The sequence below is a fragment of the Desmodus rotundus genome, chromosome 1 (assembly GCF_022682495.2).
Source record: "Desmodus rotundus isolate HL8 chromosome 1, HLdesRot8A.1, whole genome shotgun sequence".
Classification (NCBI taxonomy): domain Eukaryota; kingdom Metazoa; phylum Chordata; class Mammalia; order Chiroptera; family Phyllostomidae; genus Desmodus; species Desmodus rotundus.
The window spans coordinates 30,598,406-30,619,854 of NC_071387.1; the positions used below are offsets into that span (position 1 = coordinate 30,598,406).

General features: G+C 54.6%; 1 protein-coding gene across 4 annotated transcripts in view; it reads left to right on the forward strand.

Moving 5' to 3' along the window:
• Nucleotides 1–19,418, forward strand: part of PAX5 (paired box 5) — a 170,738-nt gene extending 151,320 nt beyond the window's left edge. For all 4 annotated transcript variants that reach the window (XM_045195266.3, XM_045195267.3, XM_045195268.3 and 1 more), the window contains exons 9-10: nt 8,915–9,001; nt 14,483–19,418. In XM_045195266.3, coding sequence (XP_045051201.2) covers nt 8,915–9,001; nt 14,483–14,559 — 164 coding nt within the window. In that variant the 3' untranslated portion in view covers nt 14,560–19,418. The remainder of the gene's footprint in view (nt 1–8,914; nt 9,002–14,482) is intronic.
• Nucleotides 19,419–21,449: the final 2,031 nt, after the last annotated feature.

A 21,449-nucleotide genomic window follows, 5' to 3' on the forward strand; every position in this document is an offset into this window, starting at 1 on the left:
GTGTTCATTAGACATCATCCACCACAGATGTGTGAGTCGGATGTTCCTGGGAACACTATGTGGTGTTACCCCAACCAAACTCTTGGGCCCGGCCGCCTGGCAGCCTAGATGGCGGGATGGAGGCTTCCGGCAACATTCTGGTCACTCAGAAGAAGTCTTCAGGTTTCTAGGCCAAGCATTTTTCAATGGCCTGATGAGCACTAAAGAAAAACCTCCTGTTTTCAGCCCAGCTGCAGCCCCACAGAATGCAGCCCGGTCCTACTCTCTTTGAGCTGTAACTATCAGTGGGTTTTGCTTTAAAAAAAAAAAACGAAAACAAGACACCTCTTTGTCCTTTTAGAGTGAGCTAACCTTGGTGCAGTTGTTATGTGGCAGGGAGTCCCACTGAAGCCTGGTGGGGTCCTCGTCCCTCAGGAGAGCACCCATTCAGGGTCCCTTTCCACCGTGGGGCCTGTACCCTGGCCTCTTCAGCCAACGTAGCCCTCTTCCCCTTTCTGTGTGCTTTGCTGCCTTTCTCTGTCTCTCTCTCTCATGCTTCATCCAAAGATCAAAGGCCAGTGCTTCACCAACACTTGGTAGCACCTGTTTCTGCCTGATGGTGAGAGGGGCTGGCTCGAGGAATGTGTGTTGGCACAAGCAGCGCCCAGCCAGCATCTGGGCTGCAGGCAGGCCCTGTGCCGGGGGCCAGGGGGCTGCTGGAGTCTGTCAGCCACACAGGATCAGGCCTGGTTCCTGCCCTCAGGGAGGAGCCGCAGGCTCACCAAACGGGGAAGGGAGGTAGGGCCACAACCACTGAGTCTGGGCAGGGGTGGACCCAGGGCTGGGGGTGCAGGGGAGTGTGGGAGAATGCTCTCTCTCAGTTGAGACAACTGATCCAGAAAGGCTTCCTAGAGCAGGCGGTATTGGAGGTGGGTCTCCACAAGTCTAGGGATTTAGACAGGAGGAGAGGGAGGAAGGAGGCGTTTCAGATGAAGGGGACAGCATGGGAGGAATGTCAGTTGGCCTGGAGCATGGCTTTAAGACGGGGGGCATGGGGTGACACCTTGGGAAATGCCGTGGGAACCAGGCCCTACAAGGCCTTGACTGCCACCACAGGTCTCCTGGACATTATTTACAGGCTGGGTCTTCAAGGCTGGTGTGTGGTGGGGGTGCTGTAATAGGACAGTGGGTTTGTTCCCCTTGAGTTCCCTGCAGGGTCCTTGATTTCAGGACAGCAAGAAGTGAGCTGAAGGCACAGCAGCCTCCTCTCTCCAGAGGACCAGATTGAGGCCCAGAACCATCACTCAACGGCCTTGTGGCTGGTTATTGGCAGAGTTGGGGCTCCAGCCTGGTCTCCAGCCCCATCTCGCTGTGGCCGCCCCCCGCCCCAGCACTGCCATCCAACTGCAAAGTCAAGGGCTCTTCGGGCGAAGCAGAAATGAGATACATTCTGCATTCTCCCCCTCACTCTCACCCTCTCTGTCTGGGTTTTTCTCTTCTCTCTGTTTTTCTGAAGGCCTTCGTGGCTGGCCTGAGCTGGTGGGAGAAGAGGTTTTTCCCACGAACGGATCGATGCTCTGCGTGCAGGCACCCTGGGCTGACAGGGCTGACCTTTACTGCGTTTACCCTGGTTCTCTTCTCCCTGCTGGCAGCCCGGGAAGGCCTTGCTCTGCAGAGAGGGAGGCTGAGAAGCCTTGGCCTCCAAGGGCGTGGGGCCAGGGCTGGGTGCAGTGACAACAAAACAGGAGGAGTCTTAGTGCAGAAACCCCTTTGAGGTCAGTTACTTGCATCTCTCCCGTATGCACAGCTTTCACAGGTGGGGAAACTGAGGCTCGGTGAGAGAAGGGACTTGGTCGAGGTCACTCAGAGAGCTTTGACAGAGCCCCAGAATCCTGTGTGTGTGTGTACATATCCATACACAGAACGGGGTGGAAGTAGGTTTATATTCATTTGTATGGAAAATAATACATTAGTTAATAATAACACAAAATAAGCCCTGTGTTTCACATACACTACAAACCTCTTTTTGCCCACCTTATATACATGCATATATGTGTGTATGTGTGACACAAATTATTATATATACACGTATATGTGTATATTATGTGTATATGCATGCATGTTGTATATGTAATACATTGTAGTACATAGCAATATAACACGTTCATTATTGTATATCACATATGCAGTGTACAGACGTGAAAGGCGGACTGCCTGCGTGGGGCGCTGTGGTCACTGCAGCCTCAGACAGCAGCGCACTGGGTACCCACTGACCCCAAGCCACAGCACAACATATGTTTTTACAAAACTATGGGGAGTAGCTGGGGAAATCTCACAGTCCTCTTCCAATCCTTTCTTCCCCCTCCTCTGTAAAGAGTTTGTCTCAAAGCCCAGTTTCAACCCTTCAGAAATAGAACTTGGCTGCGAAGTCACTTTGAAAGTCTTTCCATATGTTAATTACAGCCGGCCAAGGTCTCGAGCAGAGGTGGGAGCCCACCATCTGCAGATGGGGTCGGCCCCCAGCGTGCTCTGCAAATCCCCATCATCTGGCAGGTGTCGTTTTGGGTTAATTAAGAGCTATGCTGAGCCGGTTTACCTGTCACTCCTGAGAATTTTAGGAAACTTCGACTTTCTTGCCATCTCTGAGCTTTTAGTGAAGGGGAAACTGAAAACATCTCTGATCCTGGTGATGTTCCTGGCCCTGGGTCCTCCAGGACAGCTACGTTAAGTGCATTTTTTTTGTGCGCCCCCTATAAACTGTTATTTTAATCAGTCCTTTCTAGTTACCTCGTTGGTTTTTATAACTAGCTTTAATATATTTGGAAGGCAGTACTGTTTGGGAGAAAGGCACAATGTATCCTAAATGTCTTCCTTTAAAAAAATATTTTATTTATTTCTTTTTAAAGAGAGGGGAAGGGAAGGAGAAAGAGAGGGAGAGAAACATCAATGTGCAGTTGCCTCTCTCGCACCCCCCACCGGGGACCCAGCCTGCAACCCAAGCAGGTGCCCTGACCGGAATCGAACCAGCAACCTTTGGTTCACAGGCCTGCACTCAATCCACTGAGCCACACCAGCCAAGGCCTAAATGTCTTAAAGCCTCTGCTTTCTCTCTGTGTCTTTGAGGAAAGAACACACCTTCCTTGGCTTTATTCTGTCTAGTGGCTTTGGAAGGGTTTTTGATTTGCAGGGCAGGGGCCTCTTTCCACACTCGGGGTTTGGGTCGGCAGTGCTAACTCAGAGCTCAGAGTCCGTGGGGGATAACTCTATCAGATCCCCTGGTAACTGGGTTCTCAGTAGGTCGAAGTCCTCCTTCTCCAGTGTGAGAGAACTTGCTCTGGGGTGATGATAATGTTCAATATCTTGATAGAGGTTTGGGTTACACAAGTGTGCACATTTGCCAAGACACAGCAATAGTACATTTAAAATGTACACACTTCCTTATGTGTATACTTTGCACTCAAAGAAAAAACTTGTAAACAAATAATGAATTTTACTTAATGATATGCATGTTAACATAGTTAGGGGGAAGATATACTGATGTTTGCAATTTACTTTGAAATGCATAAAAATAAGATGAATGAAAAGCTAGAGAGGTGGAGAGATATATGATAAACAAGTATAAGAAAGTGTTCATGGTAGAATTAGGTAGTGGGTATGCAAGTATTCACCATCAAATTCTTCCACTTTGCTGTGTGTTTGAAAATTCACCAACCTCCCATGTGTGGAAGGGGCTGGAGGGGAGGACTTCCTCTTCCCCTGCTGGCTGCTGGCTGAGCCCCAGGAAGTGTTCCTTGGGGTGGTGAAAGCCCCAGCTCCCTGCTCTGTCCCTGCCTGGCTGTGTGGCCTGGGGACAGGGGAGGTTGAGGGAAATTATCTCCCACATGTGTCCCAGTCCATTATCTCCCACATGTGTCCCAGTCCTAATAATCTGACACTACGAGTAATAGCAGACGTCGGTGAGGTTCAGTGTAAGACAGCTTTGTGTGTGGATGGTGGTGGGCCTATCAACTCCAGGAAGGAGCACGTTGCTTGGGGTTGGGTGGGAGTGAGGGGAGTGGTCGCCAGTCCTTGGATGTCCAGTGAGAAGCCAAGTCCCTTGACCCTGAGCCTCAGCATGTCGGCTCTCTCGCCTTCCAGGGGGTGTCGTGAGACGGGGTGCCACACCCCTGGAGAGTGCTCTTCATCTCCTTCTAGTCTCGCCCTCTTGTTTTTTTTCTTCTAAGAGACCAAATAGAGGCAGTTCCCAAGCAGTCCTTCTTTTCTGCCTTCCTGGCCTCAGGGGACCCCGTGTGCCTGGCCTCTGCCAAGTCCCTTCTCTTTTCTGAGCCTCAGTTTCTCCATCTATCAAACCCTCCGCTCCCTTCCTGTTCTGACATTTCTGTGGGTCTATATTTCTTTCCACCCCCCGGTTAGTCTCCCCGTCATCCCTCCCCAAGATCCTGGCAAGGAGGAGTTGGGGCTGCGGTCAGAGGGTTTGGGGGGGATGGCAGAGCTTATTTCGCCTAGCATCCACAAAGAGAAGACACCAACCCCTCACCACACAGGGGCATGCAAAGATCTTCTGTAACTATGAAGCCACTTGATCTTCTCCACCAACTTAAGAAGTAGGGACTTTCCTTCCCCCCATCTTACGGATGAGGAAACTGAGGCCCAAGGCCACCCAGGCTGTAGGCGCAAAAGTGAGCCTCCCTTGGGAACGCTGCAGAAATCTTGGGGAGGACATGGGACTCTTCCAGGAGGCGGGGAGTGAGGGTTTGGGCCAAGGTGGTTGGTGTCAGGATGCCAGGAGAAGCCAGCTGTTGTTGGCGTTCTCAGTCTGGAGCCATTTTCTGTTGTCTCCTTCAGGGTGGGCAGCTCTGGGCAGGAGTGGAGGTGGTAAAGCACACCTGTGGGCCATGAACCTAAAAGGGGACCAGCATTCTCTTCTTGGTCCCGTAGATGGCAGCTGAAGAGGGGGCGTCAGTCCCGAGTGTCCGGAGTTCTGTCGTGTACCATCTGTCTAGTCCCACCTCCCTGCCTTCATGCATGCAGTTGCCCCCTCTGGCCCCATCACTCCTTGGCCCAGGACAAAGCATACCAACAGCCACTGGCAGGTCTCTGGCACCTTGACATCAAGGCAAGCTTGACGCAAACCTCATGCCCCACCTCGTGGACGAGTCCCATGTCCCCCCCGAGATTTCTAGGACTTGCCAGGGGAGGCTCACTTCCGCTCGCTCACCTCTGTCTCAGGCTGCCGGACGTCACTGAGTTCTTGGCCTCTGCTCTACACCGCTCTGGGAACACAGTCTTTCACCTCACCCCGCTGACCACCCAAACACGGCCCTTAGCCGCTCCCCTCGAGTTCCATGTGGGGAGGAAACACCAGCTCAGCTGTACAAGGAGTTCAAGTGTGTAGCAGGTTTTACTAAATGTGTGGGAGGTGGGAGAGGGCTATAGTCCCCAACACAGGTGACTTAGTAGAAAGAGGGGAAGGGACCATGGTGTCCTTTGTGCTGGGCAGTCACAGAGAAGTGTTTACTGTGTGATCTTTGTCTTGCGTCAGCTGGCTGCACCTCTAGGGGCCTCGACAATGAGCCAGAAGAGGAGACCTTCCTTTTCTGCCCCGAGAATACCGTTGCTGGACTTGAGGAGCATCATTTTGTGTCTTTGTACGTTGCAGCTATGCCGTCTCCTGGGCTCAGACTCCCTCTCGCTTGCACTGTGGCGGCAGCCCCCTGGCTGACCTCCTGACCTGACCGTAGGGTCGCCTCCTCTGGCCTGTCCTCCAGATTCTGGCACTCCCTGGTCTGAAGGCTTCCCTGGTCCTGACCCTGATGGAGAAAAGCAGAATGTTCCTGTCCCGCCCCACTCTGCTCAGTGGCTGGGCTCTGCTGGGGCCCCATCAAGACCTGTCCATGTAGATAGAGGTCATGCTCTGACCAGTCCACCCCTGGACCTTTGCTGTGCTTGGGATGCCTTCCCTCCCTCTGCTTATCAAAACCCTGTCAGTCTTGGCTCACACGTTCTCCCCACTCCAGCAAGTGTTCCCAGGGCTTTCCCTGGACCTTCTCTTGGCTGAACAAGACTCACTTTTCTAAGCTGCTGTCATGGGATTTGAAGGAAAGAAGGTGAATGCTCTTTGGGTGTCATGATGGTGGTAAGTTCGGCCAGGGAAATGGAGCAGCAGATTGGAGCCTCCAGACCCAAAGAGAGCCAGCATCAGGTGGGGCCCACTGAGCCCTAAGGAGGGGACCTCCCTCCCTGCAAGGCCCCTGGGAAGTGAAAATCAGGCTCAGCAGACCAGAAGGGCTTTAGACCTGTTTGGTCTTGTCTGCCCTTTTACAAATGGGAGACAGAGGCTCCGGGTGGGCCATGTGCTTATCTTGTTAATTCTGCCTCCTCCTGGAGGATGTCAGCTCCATGGAGGCAGGGAGTTTTGTCTGTTGAGTTAACATCTCTATCCCAATGCCTATCTAGCCCAGGGCCTGGCATCTAGCAGGCACTGAAATGTATTTAAGCACAATCAACAAGATATGTTAGATTGTGACCAGTTCTATGGAGAAAAACAAATCAGGAAAGAGGGGTAGGGGAAGGAGATTCCATTTAAACGCAGTGGTCTGGGGAGACCTCTCAGGGAAGACAGTGTCGGAGCAAAGCCTAGAAGGAGGCGAGGGGAAGGCCCACGGGGGCATCTGTGCAAAAGTGCTGTGCGAGAGGTGCAGGTAGGCAAGCCGCCGGTGCTTTACCTAGCGCCAGCTGTCCACCCGGGGCTGGGGGCAGGCAGCACACGGGCGCAGAGAAGAGTCAGACTCTCACCTGCAGGGCAGACACTCCAGCTCACAGGGGCCCCTGAGCAGTCAGGGCGAAGCCAGTGCCGAATGTGTAGGAGGAGGGGTGGGGCAGGGCCTTCTCTGAGGAAGAGGCATCTGAGTAGCGCTGCAGAGGCCAGGCAGGTGGGAAGGGGGTGGAGGATGGTGCACGACACTGACTTGGGTCCATCTTCTACTGGAGTTGGAGCCGTTTAGGGCTCTTTGCCAATTTGGGGACAAGATCGGGATCTGGGATGGATAGCACAGACATAATTAACTGATTAACTTCAGCTAAATGGACCCAAGATGCCTTTTCAGGGGCTGGAGATCAGGGAGGTTTCCTAGAAGAGGTGGCCTTGGAGCCTGGCCCGGCAGACAGGCATGACACTGTCAGATGAAGATGGAGAGATGGCCTCAGCCAGTGCAGCCCGTGCCCTGGGCCCAGGTGCAGCGCTGTCAGGAAGTGCCTCTGATGGGGCAGCTTCACGGGCGCCCGGGGCCTGGATGAGAGGGCGGTTGTCCTCCTTCTCCAGGCTGCTCTGTCTCTCTGCTCCCCCACCCTGCCCCATCAGAGGCCCTTCCAGAGGAGGAGGAGCAGGAGGAGGAGGAGGAGGAGAAGGTGCTGTGGCTCTGATGGATATGCCGGGGCTGGGCTGCAGCAGCCCAGCACTGTCACCACACTCTCCCTCCGATGCCGGAACCTGACACCCTGACCACTGAGGCATAAAAAACAGAGAATTGGAAGGCTCGGCCTGTCAGGCTGGGAGTGGCCCCCAGAGAGGTCTGGGGGGGAGCACACGTGTGGATGTGTGTGCGCGCGCACACGTTCTGCCTGTGCAAGCGGGGCGGTGGAGAGGAGGCGGGCTGGGCCCGGGTTAGGAGCAGCTGGCCCCTCAGGCCTGCTTTATTGTCCCGGCCACACCTGGCTAAGTCCCGCAGGCCTTCCGTTTGGGTCTGGGCTGGCAGGGGAAGAGCGGGGCTCCCATTTTGACATCTGTCCGGTCCCTCCTGGGGGCTCCTGCCCTTTGGACATTTGGCATCCTTAAGAAGAATCCACAGAAGCTTGTTTAGACTGATGGTGGCCCCTCGGGCAGTGTAACTCTTGTCACCACCGCCAGGGAGGGGCCCACATGCTCTGCAACCAGTGGCTTCAAAAGCCACTCCGCAGCCAGCTTCTGACACAATCTGGGCCAGGCACTGGGGGATTCTGCAGTGAGTCAAGCCCAAACCCTGCCCTCTGGGGGCCCCCAGTCACAGGGAGGAGACAGGTCGTAGGGAAGGAATTTTGAACTCCCCTCCTGTGACTGGCTGGTGGTAAAGAGGCTCTCTGGGGGCTGGAAGCGAGAGCGCTGGGAAGGGCCAGGCACAGTGTCCCTGTGCCGTGAGCAGCTGGGCAAGAGGGAGCCATCCTCAAGTCCCACCACACCCCCTCACACGCCCCACGCTGTCCCCAGCCTGGCGCGGCTGCAGTTCCTGTGTGAGCATGCCCAGAGCCACTAGCAAGTGTCCCTTCCCCAGTGCCCAGCACCCCCACCCACCCTCTCCTCTGTGCTCCCCTAAACTTTCGATTCGTCTCTTCATCTCGGCAAAGTGCCATCTGCCTGCTCCTGGCAGAGGGCCTGACTTTACGTCTCATGGTCCCCATTGGCTGAGGCCTCGGGAGCAGCCACCTCCGGACTCTCAGCACAGAAGGCCAGACGAGAGTTGAGGTCGCCTTCCGCTCTCAGTCCAGAGCCGCTCAGGGAACACGTGGGATATGGGGTCCTGGAGTGGCCCCAGGCAGGGCGGAGAACCAGGCAGTCGGGGGCTGTGGACTTGGGTGGGCGTATCGAGGCTGTTTGTGAGAGGACCTGCGCACCTGTCTCCTCGCCTGCAAAATGGGCCAGTAGCCCCAGGGAACACCTGGCACATGGTGGTTCCATGGTGCACAGGTGAGAGGCTGGTGTTCACTTCCACTAACAGGAAAGAGTTATAGGGGCAGTCTAGACAATGCCAGTGACAGCTGTCCACCTCCTAAGGGTGTGGACCGGACCTGCCTTTATTGGTTACGAAAGTACCTGCAATGTGTGCAAGAGACTAATGCCTTTGGCGTTTTCCGAACTTGCTTGACGTTTGGTTCCTGTTTCTCTCCCACTGACAACATGCAGGGAGTGACTTTTCCGGGAGCCCCTACAGCCACCCTCAGTATCCCTCCTACAACGACTCCTGGAGGTTCCCCAACCCGGGGCTGCTCGGTGAGTACTGGTGGAGGCCCTGCAAGGGCCCTGGGCCATCAGCTGCCCCATGGAGTCCCCTAGGTGGGCCACGGTCCCTCACCATCCCGACGCCCGGTCGCTGAGGTGGGGCGGGTAGCTTCCCCAAAAACATGCAATCTGGGGGATGTGCTGGCGCCTTAGGACAGTGAACACCACTCCAGGCCTGCTGGGGCCCTGATTCCCAGTCGCCTCCCCCCAGATGTTTTGGTGGATACAGGAAAATGGCACAAAACAGGAACATAGACAAAAAGGGCACTGAGGCAGAAAGAAGAAAGAAGGGGAAATGCCTGCCCAAAAGTAACTTATACTTCTTAAGAATCATTGATTATTCAGATGAGAAGTTTCTAAATAGACAACAAAGAAGCCAATTCAGATTGAGTGATAGTGGCTACCTGTCTTGATGAGGACTGTGAAGCCCAGGGAGTGATTAGTGATGTCTGCTGTGGTCATCACCATAGCCAGCTCCACTGGAAATGGGTTACTTTGTGGCTAAAGACTTGCCAAAGCATGCCATTCCAAGCTCAGCTGGTGCCTAACCTCTGCCCAGGCCTCAGACTGGCAGATTGTCCATGGCTGGGGCCAGCCTGACCAGTGAACCTCACCTAGATACCCGGGCCATCCCAGAGACCCAGAAGGGCGGCTCAATCCTTAAAAGGCCTTTTGTTTTGTTGAAATGAACTTACATAAAACCAGTGGGCCAGCTGGAGCTGAAGTTTCTGGAGCCTGAAGCAGGAGCCCAGGCATCACAAATACCACTCACCTCCTGGGGGCAGAGCCATCCAATCAGCCTGCAGGCAGAGCACTGACCCCTCCCTCAGCAGTCAGCTGGGAATTTTCCTCAAAGGCCAGACAAGGACATGCCTCAGAGACCATCCAGGTTTGTCTGTCAAGCTTAACAGGGCTGCTTAGGACAGACACATGACATGCACACCATCATTTGCTGGCTATCACCTTCCATGCACCTGGACCTTGGGCTGCCCAAAGCATTTTGGTGTATTTTGCACCATTGTGGATGAAATAAGGAACAATGCCAATTAACGTTCCAGGTCCCTGTGCCTAGAGATTTCCAGTTTTATAGACAACTAGGCTCTTACTATTTATTGGTGGCCTCCCGGAGAGGCTGAATCTGTGCGCTGACCTCTCAGACTCCCTTTTTGGTTTTGGTAAAAATTACTGCTAAATATTGAACCACTTACTTAATGCTTTACCTTAAACACTTCGCCAGGAGGCCCTGAGCTTTGAGGGGGCCCAGCCATCAGTCTCGGGAGGCAAAGGCTGACCATGATCTCCCTGGGCCAGTCTTTCAGCAGGGGTGAGGGTGGGGGTAGGTCTGGAGGCCTGAGCTTGGGAACTCCTGCCTGCAAAGCAGCCTCAGACACAGTCCTGTCCCACAGCTGCTGTGAGACCTACGGGGGATGTGGTGCAAAAGAGGCCTGGGCCAGACTGTGGGAGAGGCTTCTGGTGATAGGGATATGACCCTAAGAAGGTCATGTTGACCTAGGACCTTTATGTACAGCTATGTCCTGCCCAAGGGATAAGTGCAGGCTGGAATCAGGCCCATGCATGACACAAAGCCCAAGTCCTGGCACAAGGCTACAGCTGCCCAGAGCGGGCACCTTTCTCTAGTTCTCATGAGGTGTCATAGAGTCTCATTTGCCTGGGGGCCCAAGAGGCAGAGGAATGGTGAAGGAGCTACTCAGGAAGGTGTGGCAGATGGGTGGAGTAGGTAGCGGGTGATCCGTGGGGCCATGGGTGGGGTGCCCTGAGACCAAGAAGCTTGCACTGATTGTGTGGGCAGCTAAGAGCCCAAAGGAATGGCGAAGAGAGGGTGGGACTACACTGCATCTGAGATCTTTGCTGCTCAAGCTGGAGTGAAATCCAGTTCACATCCCATTACTAAGCATGGGCTGCATGCCTGGTGTGGAGAAGATGTGGACTCTGTCCCAGCGAGCTCCCAGGCTGCGGGTGAGGGAGCCCTGGGCAAGTGTGTCTGTGCTGGGAGGGGCCCAGAGCCTTGAGGGGCCAGAGCCCACGTAGAGAGGAAGAAGAATCAGAACTCTGTTCATCCAAAGGAGCACTTGCCAATCATGCAGGCACTGGGCAAAACCCTTCCTGTGGCTTATCTCACTTTATTCTTTCAACAGCATATACTATTATCTATTATACAGAAGAAGAAACTGAGACTCAGAATGGTTAAGTAACTTACCTGAGGTCACACAGCATGCAGATGGCAGAATGAGGGCCCAAACTCAGGTCGCCTTGACTCCAGAGCCTATATTCACAACCAGTGTGTGATGTGGGATTGTTACTCTCCCTGACCGACTCAGTCAGAACAGCCCTACAGCCAGGAAGAGAGGCCTCACCCCTCCATAGGAGGAAGCCCTGAGAATTCTAGAGCTCTGACCACGTATGAGCTGAGAACAGCTCTGGTCTGTTTTTTGAAAGCCAGGTTATAGTATTTATCTGTCAGGCTTTCAGTTGCAAACACTAGAATGCACTTTGGCTGATTTAAGCAGAAGACAAATCTATTAAGGGATACTAGGGGCTCCCAAAATCTCTGGGAGGACCAAAGAGACAGGCGTGGGACCCACAGCCAGGAACAACACCTAGCGACACCACCAGTGTAAACACACCTGCTGTTGCCAGTTGGCACCATCAAGCCGCCCACGCTGTGCTGCTGCCAGGGGGCCTGAGAGCTCCGCCCTGCCACTGCCGGGAGCCGGATGCCTCTGCTACCCACGCCCCGCAGATGGGGTCTCAGCCCATCTCCTCAAGTCGCTCCCTTCCTAACTGAGGTCATACATGAGAGGGTCTACCTGGCAGAGACCAGGTGACACATCTGTACCCTAGCAGCAAGGGAAGCTGGGAGAATGAGTTCTGACCTCAAGCTCAGAGAGGCAGGCCTCCTACCACAGGAAAACAGAAAAGGCTTAAACATGCTGGGCAGCTACAGATGTGAGAAACGGCCCCTGTGCCGCCCGAGTCGATAACCTGGGGAACCATGGCCAGGTCATCAGCCAGGCTGGGCCTCAGGTGTAAAATGAGGATGATCACCACTGGCAGCTTTATTTAAGCAGCAGCTGAACACGATGCTCTCTGGAGGCCCACTTTCCTAAAGATGAGTGAGGTGCCAGGCTCACTCTGACACAGTCTTGCAAATAAGTCCCAGGCCGTTCACATCTACCAGCCTGCCTTTCCCACAGAGTATCTTCGGGGCTTTCTCTGGAAGGGTCCCACGGAGCAGGGGAAGTGGATTGATTTCTGCTGTCAGGGGAGGGCACCAGGATGTGGGAACCCACTCTGAGGCTCCTTGGTGCTCCTGCTAGATCAATGGGCACTGTGGGAACTGGAGAGACCCTCTACATACACATTCCCAGGGGCTCACGCCCTCATGCACACTGCCCACCCCTGGGTGGGCCTGGATGAAGCCTCCTTCACAGATGCGCCACCAAAGTAAGGGTGGCCGATGCCACCTAATGAAGTCACACACTTACGTCCCAGGAGAACTTCCATCTGTGCTGAGCCTGCTCCTCAGGAGCTGCCTGCCTAGCCAGGGCAGCAGGACCAGCATCTGGGGGCCCCCAGGCAGGCTAGGCCAGTTGGGGGCCGGGGGGGGCCGGCAGGGCAGGAGGTGGAAAGAAGGGCAGCGGCGATCAATTAGGATTAGAAAGGGAGTGTCTGTGGCCGCTGTAAAGGGATTACAGAGTGAGTGGGAGCCCGGAATGACTGTGTCAAGAAGTAAATTGATGATAATGTGAATTAGAGAGGAAAAATGACAGAAGAAAGGACAAGTTTATTCTAGATGAAGGTCTAATGGGCACCAGGAAGACAGAGTGCTTTGTGAAGTGATGTTTTCATTTCTCACGGTAAATGCAAGCGTTTTTGATTTTGCCGTGAAACCTCGTGCTGGGCCCTGGGCAGCCTGGCCAAGAGATTAGGCGCTGAGAGCAGGAGTGAGTCAGAGCAGAGGCAAGAGGCAGTGGGGGGTGTGGGTGGGGGGTGGTCACTCAGGGGGTGAGGCAGGGTCCTCTGAGCGGGCTCACTTCCATTTCCTGTCCCCAAGGCCTGTTTTGGGGGGCAGCCCCTGCTCCTTGGCCATGCCCAGGCTTGCAGGGACGGCACACACGTCCTCACACTGTCCCCTTCGCACAGAAGAGAGAAGAGAGAGAAGAAGAGGCTTACATGTGTCTCTGAGTCAGGGCTCTGGCCAGGGGAGTGACAGAGGAAGCAGCAATTACTTCATCTCTGGGAATACCTAGGCATGGGATTGATGGCCATGCCTTTGGGAACAGCACAGCAAAGCACTGCCCACTCCTCCACGTCACGGCTGCCCGAGCCGCCTGTGTTCGTGGGGCCGCGGGAGGGGGCAGTGTGTCTGCTCATCGGGGCTGGGTTTGGAGGGGTGGTGGCTGGTGCTAAAGTGCCACTAGCTATATGAGCCTTGGGCGGGGACTTACTCTCTGTGCCTCAGTTTCCTCCACTGCTAAATGGGGACAATACTAGTTTCTACCTAATAGAATTATGGAAATTAAAGGATTCGTGGATACAAAGTGCTTGCAAAAGCACCTTCATGTCCTCATCTCATGGTGCCTCTTACAGCACTACTGCAACCTCCTTTTACAGACGAGACAACTGAGGCTCAGGGGGGTGGGGCCACTTGTTCAGGGGCACTCGGCCGAGAGTGACAGAGCCTGGCTGGCAACTCCCAGGCACTGGTGCCCGGTTATGATACCTGGGAGACTTGCCAGGATTGGTTTGGATTTGGGTGAGATTTCAGAATCAATACGTGTCACCTCCCCTGGGAAATTAAGAACCTTGCTATTCCCACCCCAGCAGACGTGTGGTCTAGGAAGGCTCCCAGGGCCCCAGCTGCTGTCCACTTGGCTAAACACAGTCCAGCTCAGGGGGAACAGGCCATGAACAGAGCCAGGGATGGCAACCGGAACTCCAGGCCCGGCTCTGGCACCGAGAGGCCCTGTGGCTTTGGGCGCCTGGCTTTGGTTTGTTGAGCCAGTTTCCCCACCTGGAGAAGGAAGAGATGACCTAAGGTCTCTGATCTCGGTGGTTCTAAGGCCCTGCTGGTCTCCCAGAGCCCCTTGCACTGTTTCTTCCCTGGGGAGGAGGGCAAACACAGAGCGTGACTCCTGGAGGCCTCATCCAAAGCATGCAGTCCAGTAACACCACCCAGAGACAGGGGGAGGGTACAGGGCCCTCCCCCTGGCCCTGTCTAGAGGTCACAGGAGGCAGGCAGTGTCCCCATGTCCCAATCTTCTTGTCCTCCAAGCCCAGCCTGACCCGCTTCCTCCAGGAAGCCTGAGCTTGACAAGATAATCTTGCCTTCCCCAGAGCTCTTTTCTCAGAGCTCCGATCCCCTTCCTTCCTCTGAACGTGGGCCTCAGGTACAGGGCTGCAGGTACAAGGTCGCCCTCCAACCTCCACGCCCTCTTCTCTGTCTTCCAGGCTCCCCATACTATTACAGCGCTGCTGCCCGCGGAGCTGCCCCACCGGCAGCCGCCACTGCCTACGACCGGCACTGACCCTCGGAACCAGGCAAACGCCAAGCACTTATGACACATATCACTGAGGGCGATAGCCTCCCAGCCCCCTCCAAAGACGGCCAGAGGGGCCCAACGAGACCATCCCCCAGCGAGCTCCCACTCTCCTGAAATTCTGCCTCCCTTTTCCTGCCAGGGACTTGGGGTTCTATGGTATGGGTGCCAGACTTCTAAACACCTGTCCATTTCTCAGAGTCAATTGCTGAGCTTCTCCCAACAGTGATGAGGTCTCCACAAACCAACAGACTGTTCTGCACATTACTGCAGCCCAGCCAGCCTGCCAGTGCCCCAGCTGTCTGCCCATCTGCCCGTCTTCCTGCCCCAGGCCTGGGACGGAGACCTTGCTTTTGTCATTTCAACAGCACCTGTGTAAATACCCTCTTGCTTTTTACCTGGGCCCGAGGGTCCAGCTGAGCAGACTGCCCACTGCTATGCATTCAGCACTCCCAGTGCGTCACAGGAGGTCTTAGACCTGTGCGCAGAGCGTCCCCTCTGCCCTGGGTGCCCCCGTAGGGTGCACACAGAGCTGTCCATTGGACTGAGGATGTCCAACTCGGGGCCTTAGCCTCCTGCTCTTCGCTACTTCTTTAATGTCTGGACTAGGACTCTCACCAGACTGGTATGCTCCAAGCCCCCTCCCTGCCCCCCAGCTGAGACTGCTCCCCAGGAGACACACACTTCGGGGAGGTACCCTGGCTTCCTGCTCCATTTCCCTGGGTCCATGCAGTGTAACAGCCCTTTTCCATATATCAAATGACTCAAAGAACAGTCTGGGAGATCCCTCAACTACTGTTCTAAAGTAAGACGCCCCAGGTGCTGATTGCATTGTGGACTTGGAACGTTAGGGCTGGATGGGACCTGGGAGATCATGGTCCAAGGTGGGGCCTGAGGCACTCCTGACCCCCCAGTCCTTGGAACCGCCGGCCTGAACTGGCATGTGTTTTCTGAGGCATTCCCAGGCTCTGATCCCTTTGGACACCCACCATGGACACTGCCTCTACCCTGAAGGACCCCAGCGAGTGGGTCTGGGCAAGCCTGTTCTGCCATGGAGACAACGATGAACAAAGAGGGGCTGCCTGTGCTGGAGACGGCGCACACCTGCAGCAGTCCACCACAACTTCCTGGGCAGCCCTTCCCCGCCCTCGAGGAGCCTAGCGTGCTGCTGGGACTGGAGGAGCTGGGGTGGGGGCAGATACCGACCTTCAAATAGTGGGTATCTACCAGTTGATACAAGTGGCCATAATGGTCAGGGTCATGGCCAAGGGCCACGGGAACTTGGAGGGGCAGTTGTAGAACTCACGGTGGGCAGGAGTGATCAGAGTACAGCCAGCTGGGAGGGTCAGGGGTACAGAGGAAGACCTCCTGGGAGAGGGACAGGGTGGGCAGTGAGGAACTGGCAGGTGAACTGGGAATGGTTTTGAGATAAGGGTGCCAGGAACCACCAGCTCTTTGCCTAGGGCCTCAATCCCTTGCACAGTCTTTTCTGCCAGCTCAGAACAGCCAGATGGAGGCTCTGTCTAAATCTGGGCTGAATTATAGCAATGACAGTGGGCTTTGCATTTCATGGGACAATGTCCCCAAAGTTTACATGTCACCAGGCTGGCAGAGCTGGGGCAGAGAGAGTCCGCACTTGAGGTTATTGACCCTGTGAGGTCTCGTTTTGGCTGCACCTCTGCCTTGATGTGGGACCTCAGACAAGACTCTTCCCCTCTCTGAGCCTCGGGGCAGGGCCCTGTGACATCTCTCTCCTTCCTGCCTCCCTCACGGGGAGCTAGGGCAGGCCCTCCATGCTGAGCAAGCGTATGCAGGTGGGTACCTGAGTCCTGCTAATATTTGGACCAAGTGGGAAACAAGAACACCCAGAGGGGTGGAAATCAGTCTTAAGGAAGACCTAGTCCAGCTCCCCTCAAGGGAAACTGAGGCCCAGCTGGAGGGAGCCTGGGACCACCCCTGGAGACAGAGCAGACCTCCTCTGGCCACCAGCAAGTGCTTCCTCCCCAGCACCCCTGCAAGGTGGTGGGGCAGAGAGGAAACTGAGGCTCAGCAAAGTGGAGTCCTGACTGGCAGAGGTGGGGCTGGGACTTGGCCCCTTACCCCTGGCATGTGGAGATCCTCCCATCCCTGGGGAGGGAAGTTGATGGTGAGCCAGTAGGGGATAGTTCTCTGCCTACTGCCGCAGACGGGGCGGCCTAGGGCTATTAGAACTGCTGAGAAAGCCCAGTCTCCCAGGGTGGAGGTGGAGCCCATGAGCCCACTGCAGGCACACCCACTGCCCTGGAACCTGCTGGATGAAACTGTTCTAGCCTCCACCTGCCAGGCAAAATGGAAGGAAGTAGGTTAGCTGCCCCCTGCCTCCCTTCTGAAGGAAGTGATGGGGTCAGGGGTCTGCTGCACAGACCTCTCGACCTCTTGTATCCTTGGATCCTAATCCCTCCTGTGGTCTCAGGCTGTTCATAGGTGGTCAGCTTTCCCTGAACTGGCTGCCTAAGGCACAACCATCCTCCCTCAGCAAAGCCCACCTGGCCCCACCAGTGCCCCTCTACCCATCCTGTTGCTCCTTGGCGCTGAGATGAGCTCCCTCCACACCTTTCCTCTCTCCCCTGAGGCTCTGCTGGTCCTCAGACTGCATTTGTATTCATTAGACAGCCACTGATTTCTCGGCTGCCAGGCAGAAGCACAAGAGCACACGATGCACAGGCATGTTCTTACACTCACAACCGCTCTCCCCAACGGAGTTCCCACACTGCCTGGTAGGGCTGCCTGGGAGCTTGGAGAGAAGGGTTCCAAAGGACACGGTCGTTGATGCCAGAGGATTCTAGATGGAAAACACAAGGCCAGGGCCTTCACCAGCATTGTGGCAAGAGGCCTGGGACGTTTCTCCATGGGCCTTTAGCCCCATGTTCTAGCTCTGACTTTTTGAAAAGGACATTGTGGATTTTATGAAACTTTGGTTCCATAGTCTAGCTCCAACTTGGAGAATTCTGATGACATATCAAACCTGGCGTCCCTTTCCCAAGGCGCCTTAGTTTGGGTTAGCCCCTTCATAACTGAGGTTCGTATGGTGCTTTGCAGTCTCTGACCACCCCCTGGGGCTGTCACGATGCTCGTTTTACAGATGGGACCTGTGAGATTTACGACTCACAGGGCAAAGTAGAGGCGAAGTGAATTCTTAGATCTCTGGGCCCAATTCTCTCTCAGTGGAATTGCGCTTCTGTTGTGGGAGAGTGTGGCTTAAAGACACCCTGCTACCCCCAAGAAACCGTCCAGAGCTGCAGTGAGCAAAGAAAGAACAGGGAGCCAGAGGCTGGCCTGACGGAGGAGCCTGGGGCTTGGAGGTGTTGCTGGTCCAGCCTGATTCTCATGAACACCAAAGCCAACCCAAAAAGCCTTTGCCCAGACTCACAGCAACCCTCCTGACTCACCCAGACTCCCTTCCTGCTGTGCCCTGAAGCTCATAGGGGATTGACTGGAGCTCACCCAAGGCCACCCCACAGGCCTGCCAGGGCCTGGACACAGGCCCAGCTCTGACTCCCAGGGTTGAGGCCTCCAAGGGTCATGAGATGCCTGCTCACTCTTTTCTTTATCCTTTCTACTGTGAGTCAGACTCCGGGCCTGGCAGTGACAATAGGCAGGAGTCCCCAGGCAGAGTCATCAGGGCCATTGGGGTGCCCACAGTCCTGGGAAACACACACCACCTCGAAGGCCCTGACCTAACTGCTCCCCGGGCCAGGCAGGTGGAGTAAGCTTGTACCTTGGGCAGGACATGAATCAGCACGGGTGGTAGGACCCAAGATCCAAAGGCTGCGTGCCCCTTCCATTGGCATTCCACTGTGAAAGCTTTTACAATGCTCTGCCCACCAAAAATCATATGCCTATGGGCCACTGGACACCAGCTTGTGACCTCAACCTTTGTCCAATGCCCCCTCGCTTCTTCGCCTCCTTGCCCTTCGTCGCAAATGTGGGGGCAACGGGAGCCCAGACCGATGAACTGCAGGTTGTCCAGCCCCTGGCCCCTGTCCTCCTCCCTCCCCATCCTGGGCTCCTGGAGACAGTCTGGGCTTTGAAGGTAGGTGAAGGCAAACGTCAGAGGTGGCGGGGTGGGGGGACTGTTGACTTTGGTAGGTCAGTGCTGCTGGGGCCTCTCGCGTGTGCGGGGAAGAGTCCCAGACGTGACCGCAGGGCACTGAGGGGTGAAATCCCTTTATGAGAAGTCACATCCCAGAGCAACTGCCCTGCCTTTGGCAGCCCCTGGCACCAGCCACCCCCTTCTGCATGACATTTCAGCTAGACTTCAGCTCCTAGCCACGAGGGGCAAATCTTAAACCAAGCGCTCCTGACAAATACCTGGAAACAAGATGCGTCTGAGGCACGGCCGCCCCGAGGGCAGAGGAAAATCCAGGCCCCTGCAGGCCAGGCCCAGGCTGGGGCCGGTGGACCCCACCACACTCTCAGCTGGACCAGCCCCCCGGTGACCCTACTAAGAGGCCGGCTCTGCAGTCTCGGACTTGCCACCCATCCGGGAACTTGCCTCTGATGGTTTCCAGGCACGCACACCAGGGCTCCTGGAGAATTTATTCCTTTAGTTCTTTTGTCCTGGGAGAGGTCCAAGGCAAATGCTTTTCTTCAAAGGTAACAAAATGCATTATTGGGAAGTTGGACAGTCAGGCCATGACCCCTAGCCAGCGGTCTGCCCCACCTGCCGGCAGCCCCTTCAGCCCCTGGTCCCTTCAGTCCCTGTACCTCAGGATTCCCTCTTACATATTCATGGCGGAGACACAGTGTTGATCCGCACTTCCCCACGGTCAGCTTCCGCCTCCAGAGTGGCGGCCAGGTCCCGGCGGGGGGGGGGGGGGGGGGTGGCGTGGCAGAGGACTGGAAGCAAGTCCCTTGCCTGCTGCCCTGACGAGGGAGCGGGCTGTGCTTCTCTGACATGGCTGCTTGCTGGGAGCAGCCAGGCACCAGTCTTCCTTTCATCTGCTATAACTTCTCAGTATTGGGGTCCTGTTCCTAGACCCCCCAAAATCAAAGGGGACCACAGGGTTCTAGAGTTTCAGTCCATGTGCTCCCAAGGGGGCCATCTCAAGTTGGGGGTTAGAATCACCACGATTCAGCGAGTCTTGGTGGTGTTCTTCTCACATCTTAGACTCCTGAGAGGCTCAAGGAGAAAATGCAGCGACGTATCTGTTACTGAGGGGGTCTCCATGCATTCTACAGGGGCCTGGGTCTCGGGTAGTGTGTTCGGCCTGTGGGCAGGAGAGAGAGGGCAGGAATCTGCCCTTCAGTCTGGGGCAGCTCTGTCCAAAGCCCAAGTAGGGAAGCATGGGGAAGAGCAGGGGAGCTGTGTGCCCCTCCCTGACCTGCGGCCTGGCTGCAGGAGGCCAAGTTGCAGTCTCCCCAGACCCGCTCACCCCATCCAGCGACTGGGGATGCTGGGCCGCCCTTATTTCCTAAATCACGACGCTTGTTGCCACATCCCGCATTGTCTCCAAAAGCACCATTAAGAACAAGTGATTTGGGATGATGGATTTTTGATTTACACACGGCGCATTTCCCTCGGAGTGGAACAGAAAGGAAACCATTTAATGGCTCCCTTATTTTCAAGCCTGAACACATTTTAATGAAACCATTTTATTGCACTCGAGGAAATGGAGAGTTGAACACTCCCACCATTCAATAACCAATTAATTGCCATAAAACTAAAAATAAAATAAATAAGTCCTGAGTGTATTTGAAACTCCCTGCAAAGCTCCAAGCCTCCCACTCTGGCCTTCCCCTCCATCCGTGCACAGGAGCGTGTGTACACGCGCACGTGCACACACACCCACATCTCAGACGCACTTGAAACTCAGAGAAAGCACGGAGTCTTCTCCTGCCAGTTCTCGCCTGCTGCCCTCTGCCTTTGGTTAGAGAAGGTGCGCAGACCTGGCAGCAGCCCAGCCTGGGGCTCAGGAAGAGGCAGGCCCGACCCCTGGCCCCGAGGCGCCAGCACAGTGTGGGGTAGTGGATACCGAGGGCCCCGCTTCTTGGCCCCAGCTGCTGGGCCTCCAAGTTCGGGCGGAGGGTAGATCAGGGTTCCGCCCTGACTCCTACTGGAAGATGCTGCCCTGGTGTTTCACCCTCTAGTGGCCTTTGGACATTGAGTATTTGTAGAAATGCAGATTACATTGCCATGGAACTCTTTGCCAGGAAGACATCAAAGAAATATGTATCTACTGTATCCGCCAAAGTTTGTGATGCCTGCATAGAAGCTTACTTGTAAAAAAAAAAAAAAAAGTACAAAAAAACAAGAACAACAACAAAAAAACACAATTAAATTGCCTTTGAAAGTGGGAGATGATCTGTCTCCAACAGATTGAAAACAAAATGCTTCTTAAAAATGTGTATGTTTTGTATTTTTTTTCTAGTAGAAAACAACTGAAATATTGATGTTTTTTTCTTAGTGACGTGTGTTGCTTTTGTGTGTAATAATATTTGAATGTAATGACAGCGGTGCCAATTTGCCAAAGATGTTGGACATATTTTTCTTTTGTTGGGAGGAGGGCAGGGGCTGGGGGTGGGATGTGGGAGAAAATGGGTAGGGTTTTGGTTTAATTTTTTAACTTTTTCTTTTCTGGTCAAACCTGGAATTTGTGGTTTTATTCTAAGTTAAATGGTTAACTGCAAGACTTTTATTTTAGATTAGTTGGAAAAACTTGCAATAAGATTGGGTAGTTTCGATATTTGTATGTCTGTTCATGAGTGACTGTTCTTTGTGAAAAATTGATTTTATGTGATCTTAATGTGAGATAATTATTTGTAAATATTTGCCATAATTTTATTGGTTCCTAAAATAAAAGTAATTTTTTAAGTTCAGAATAAGAGTTTGAGCTCAT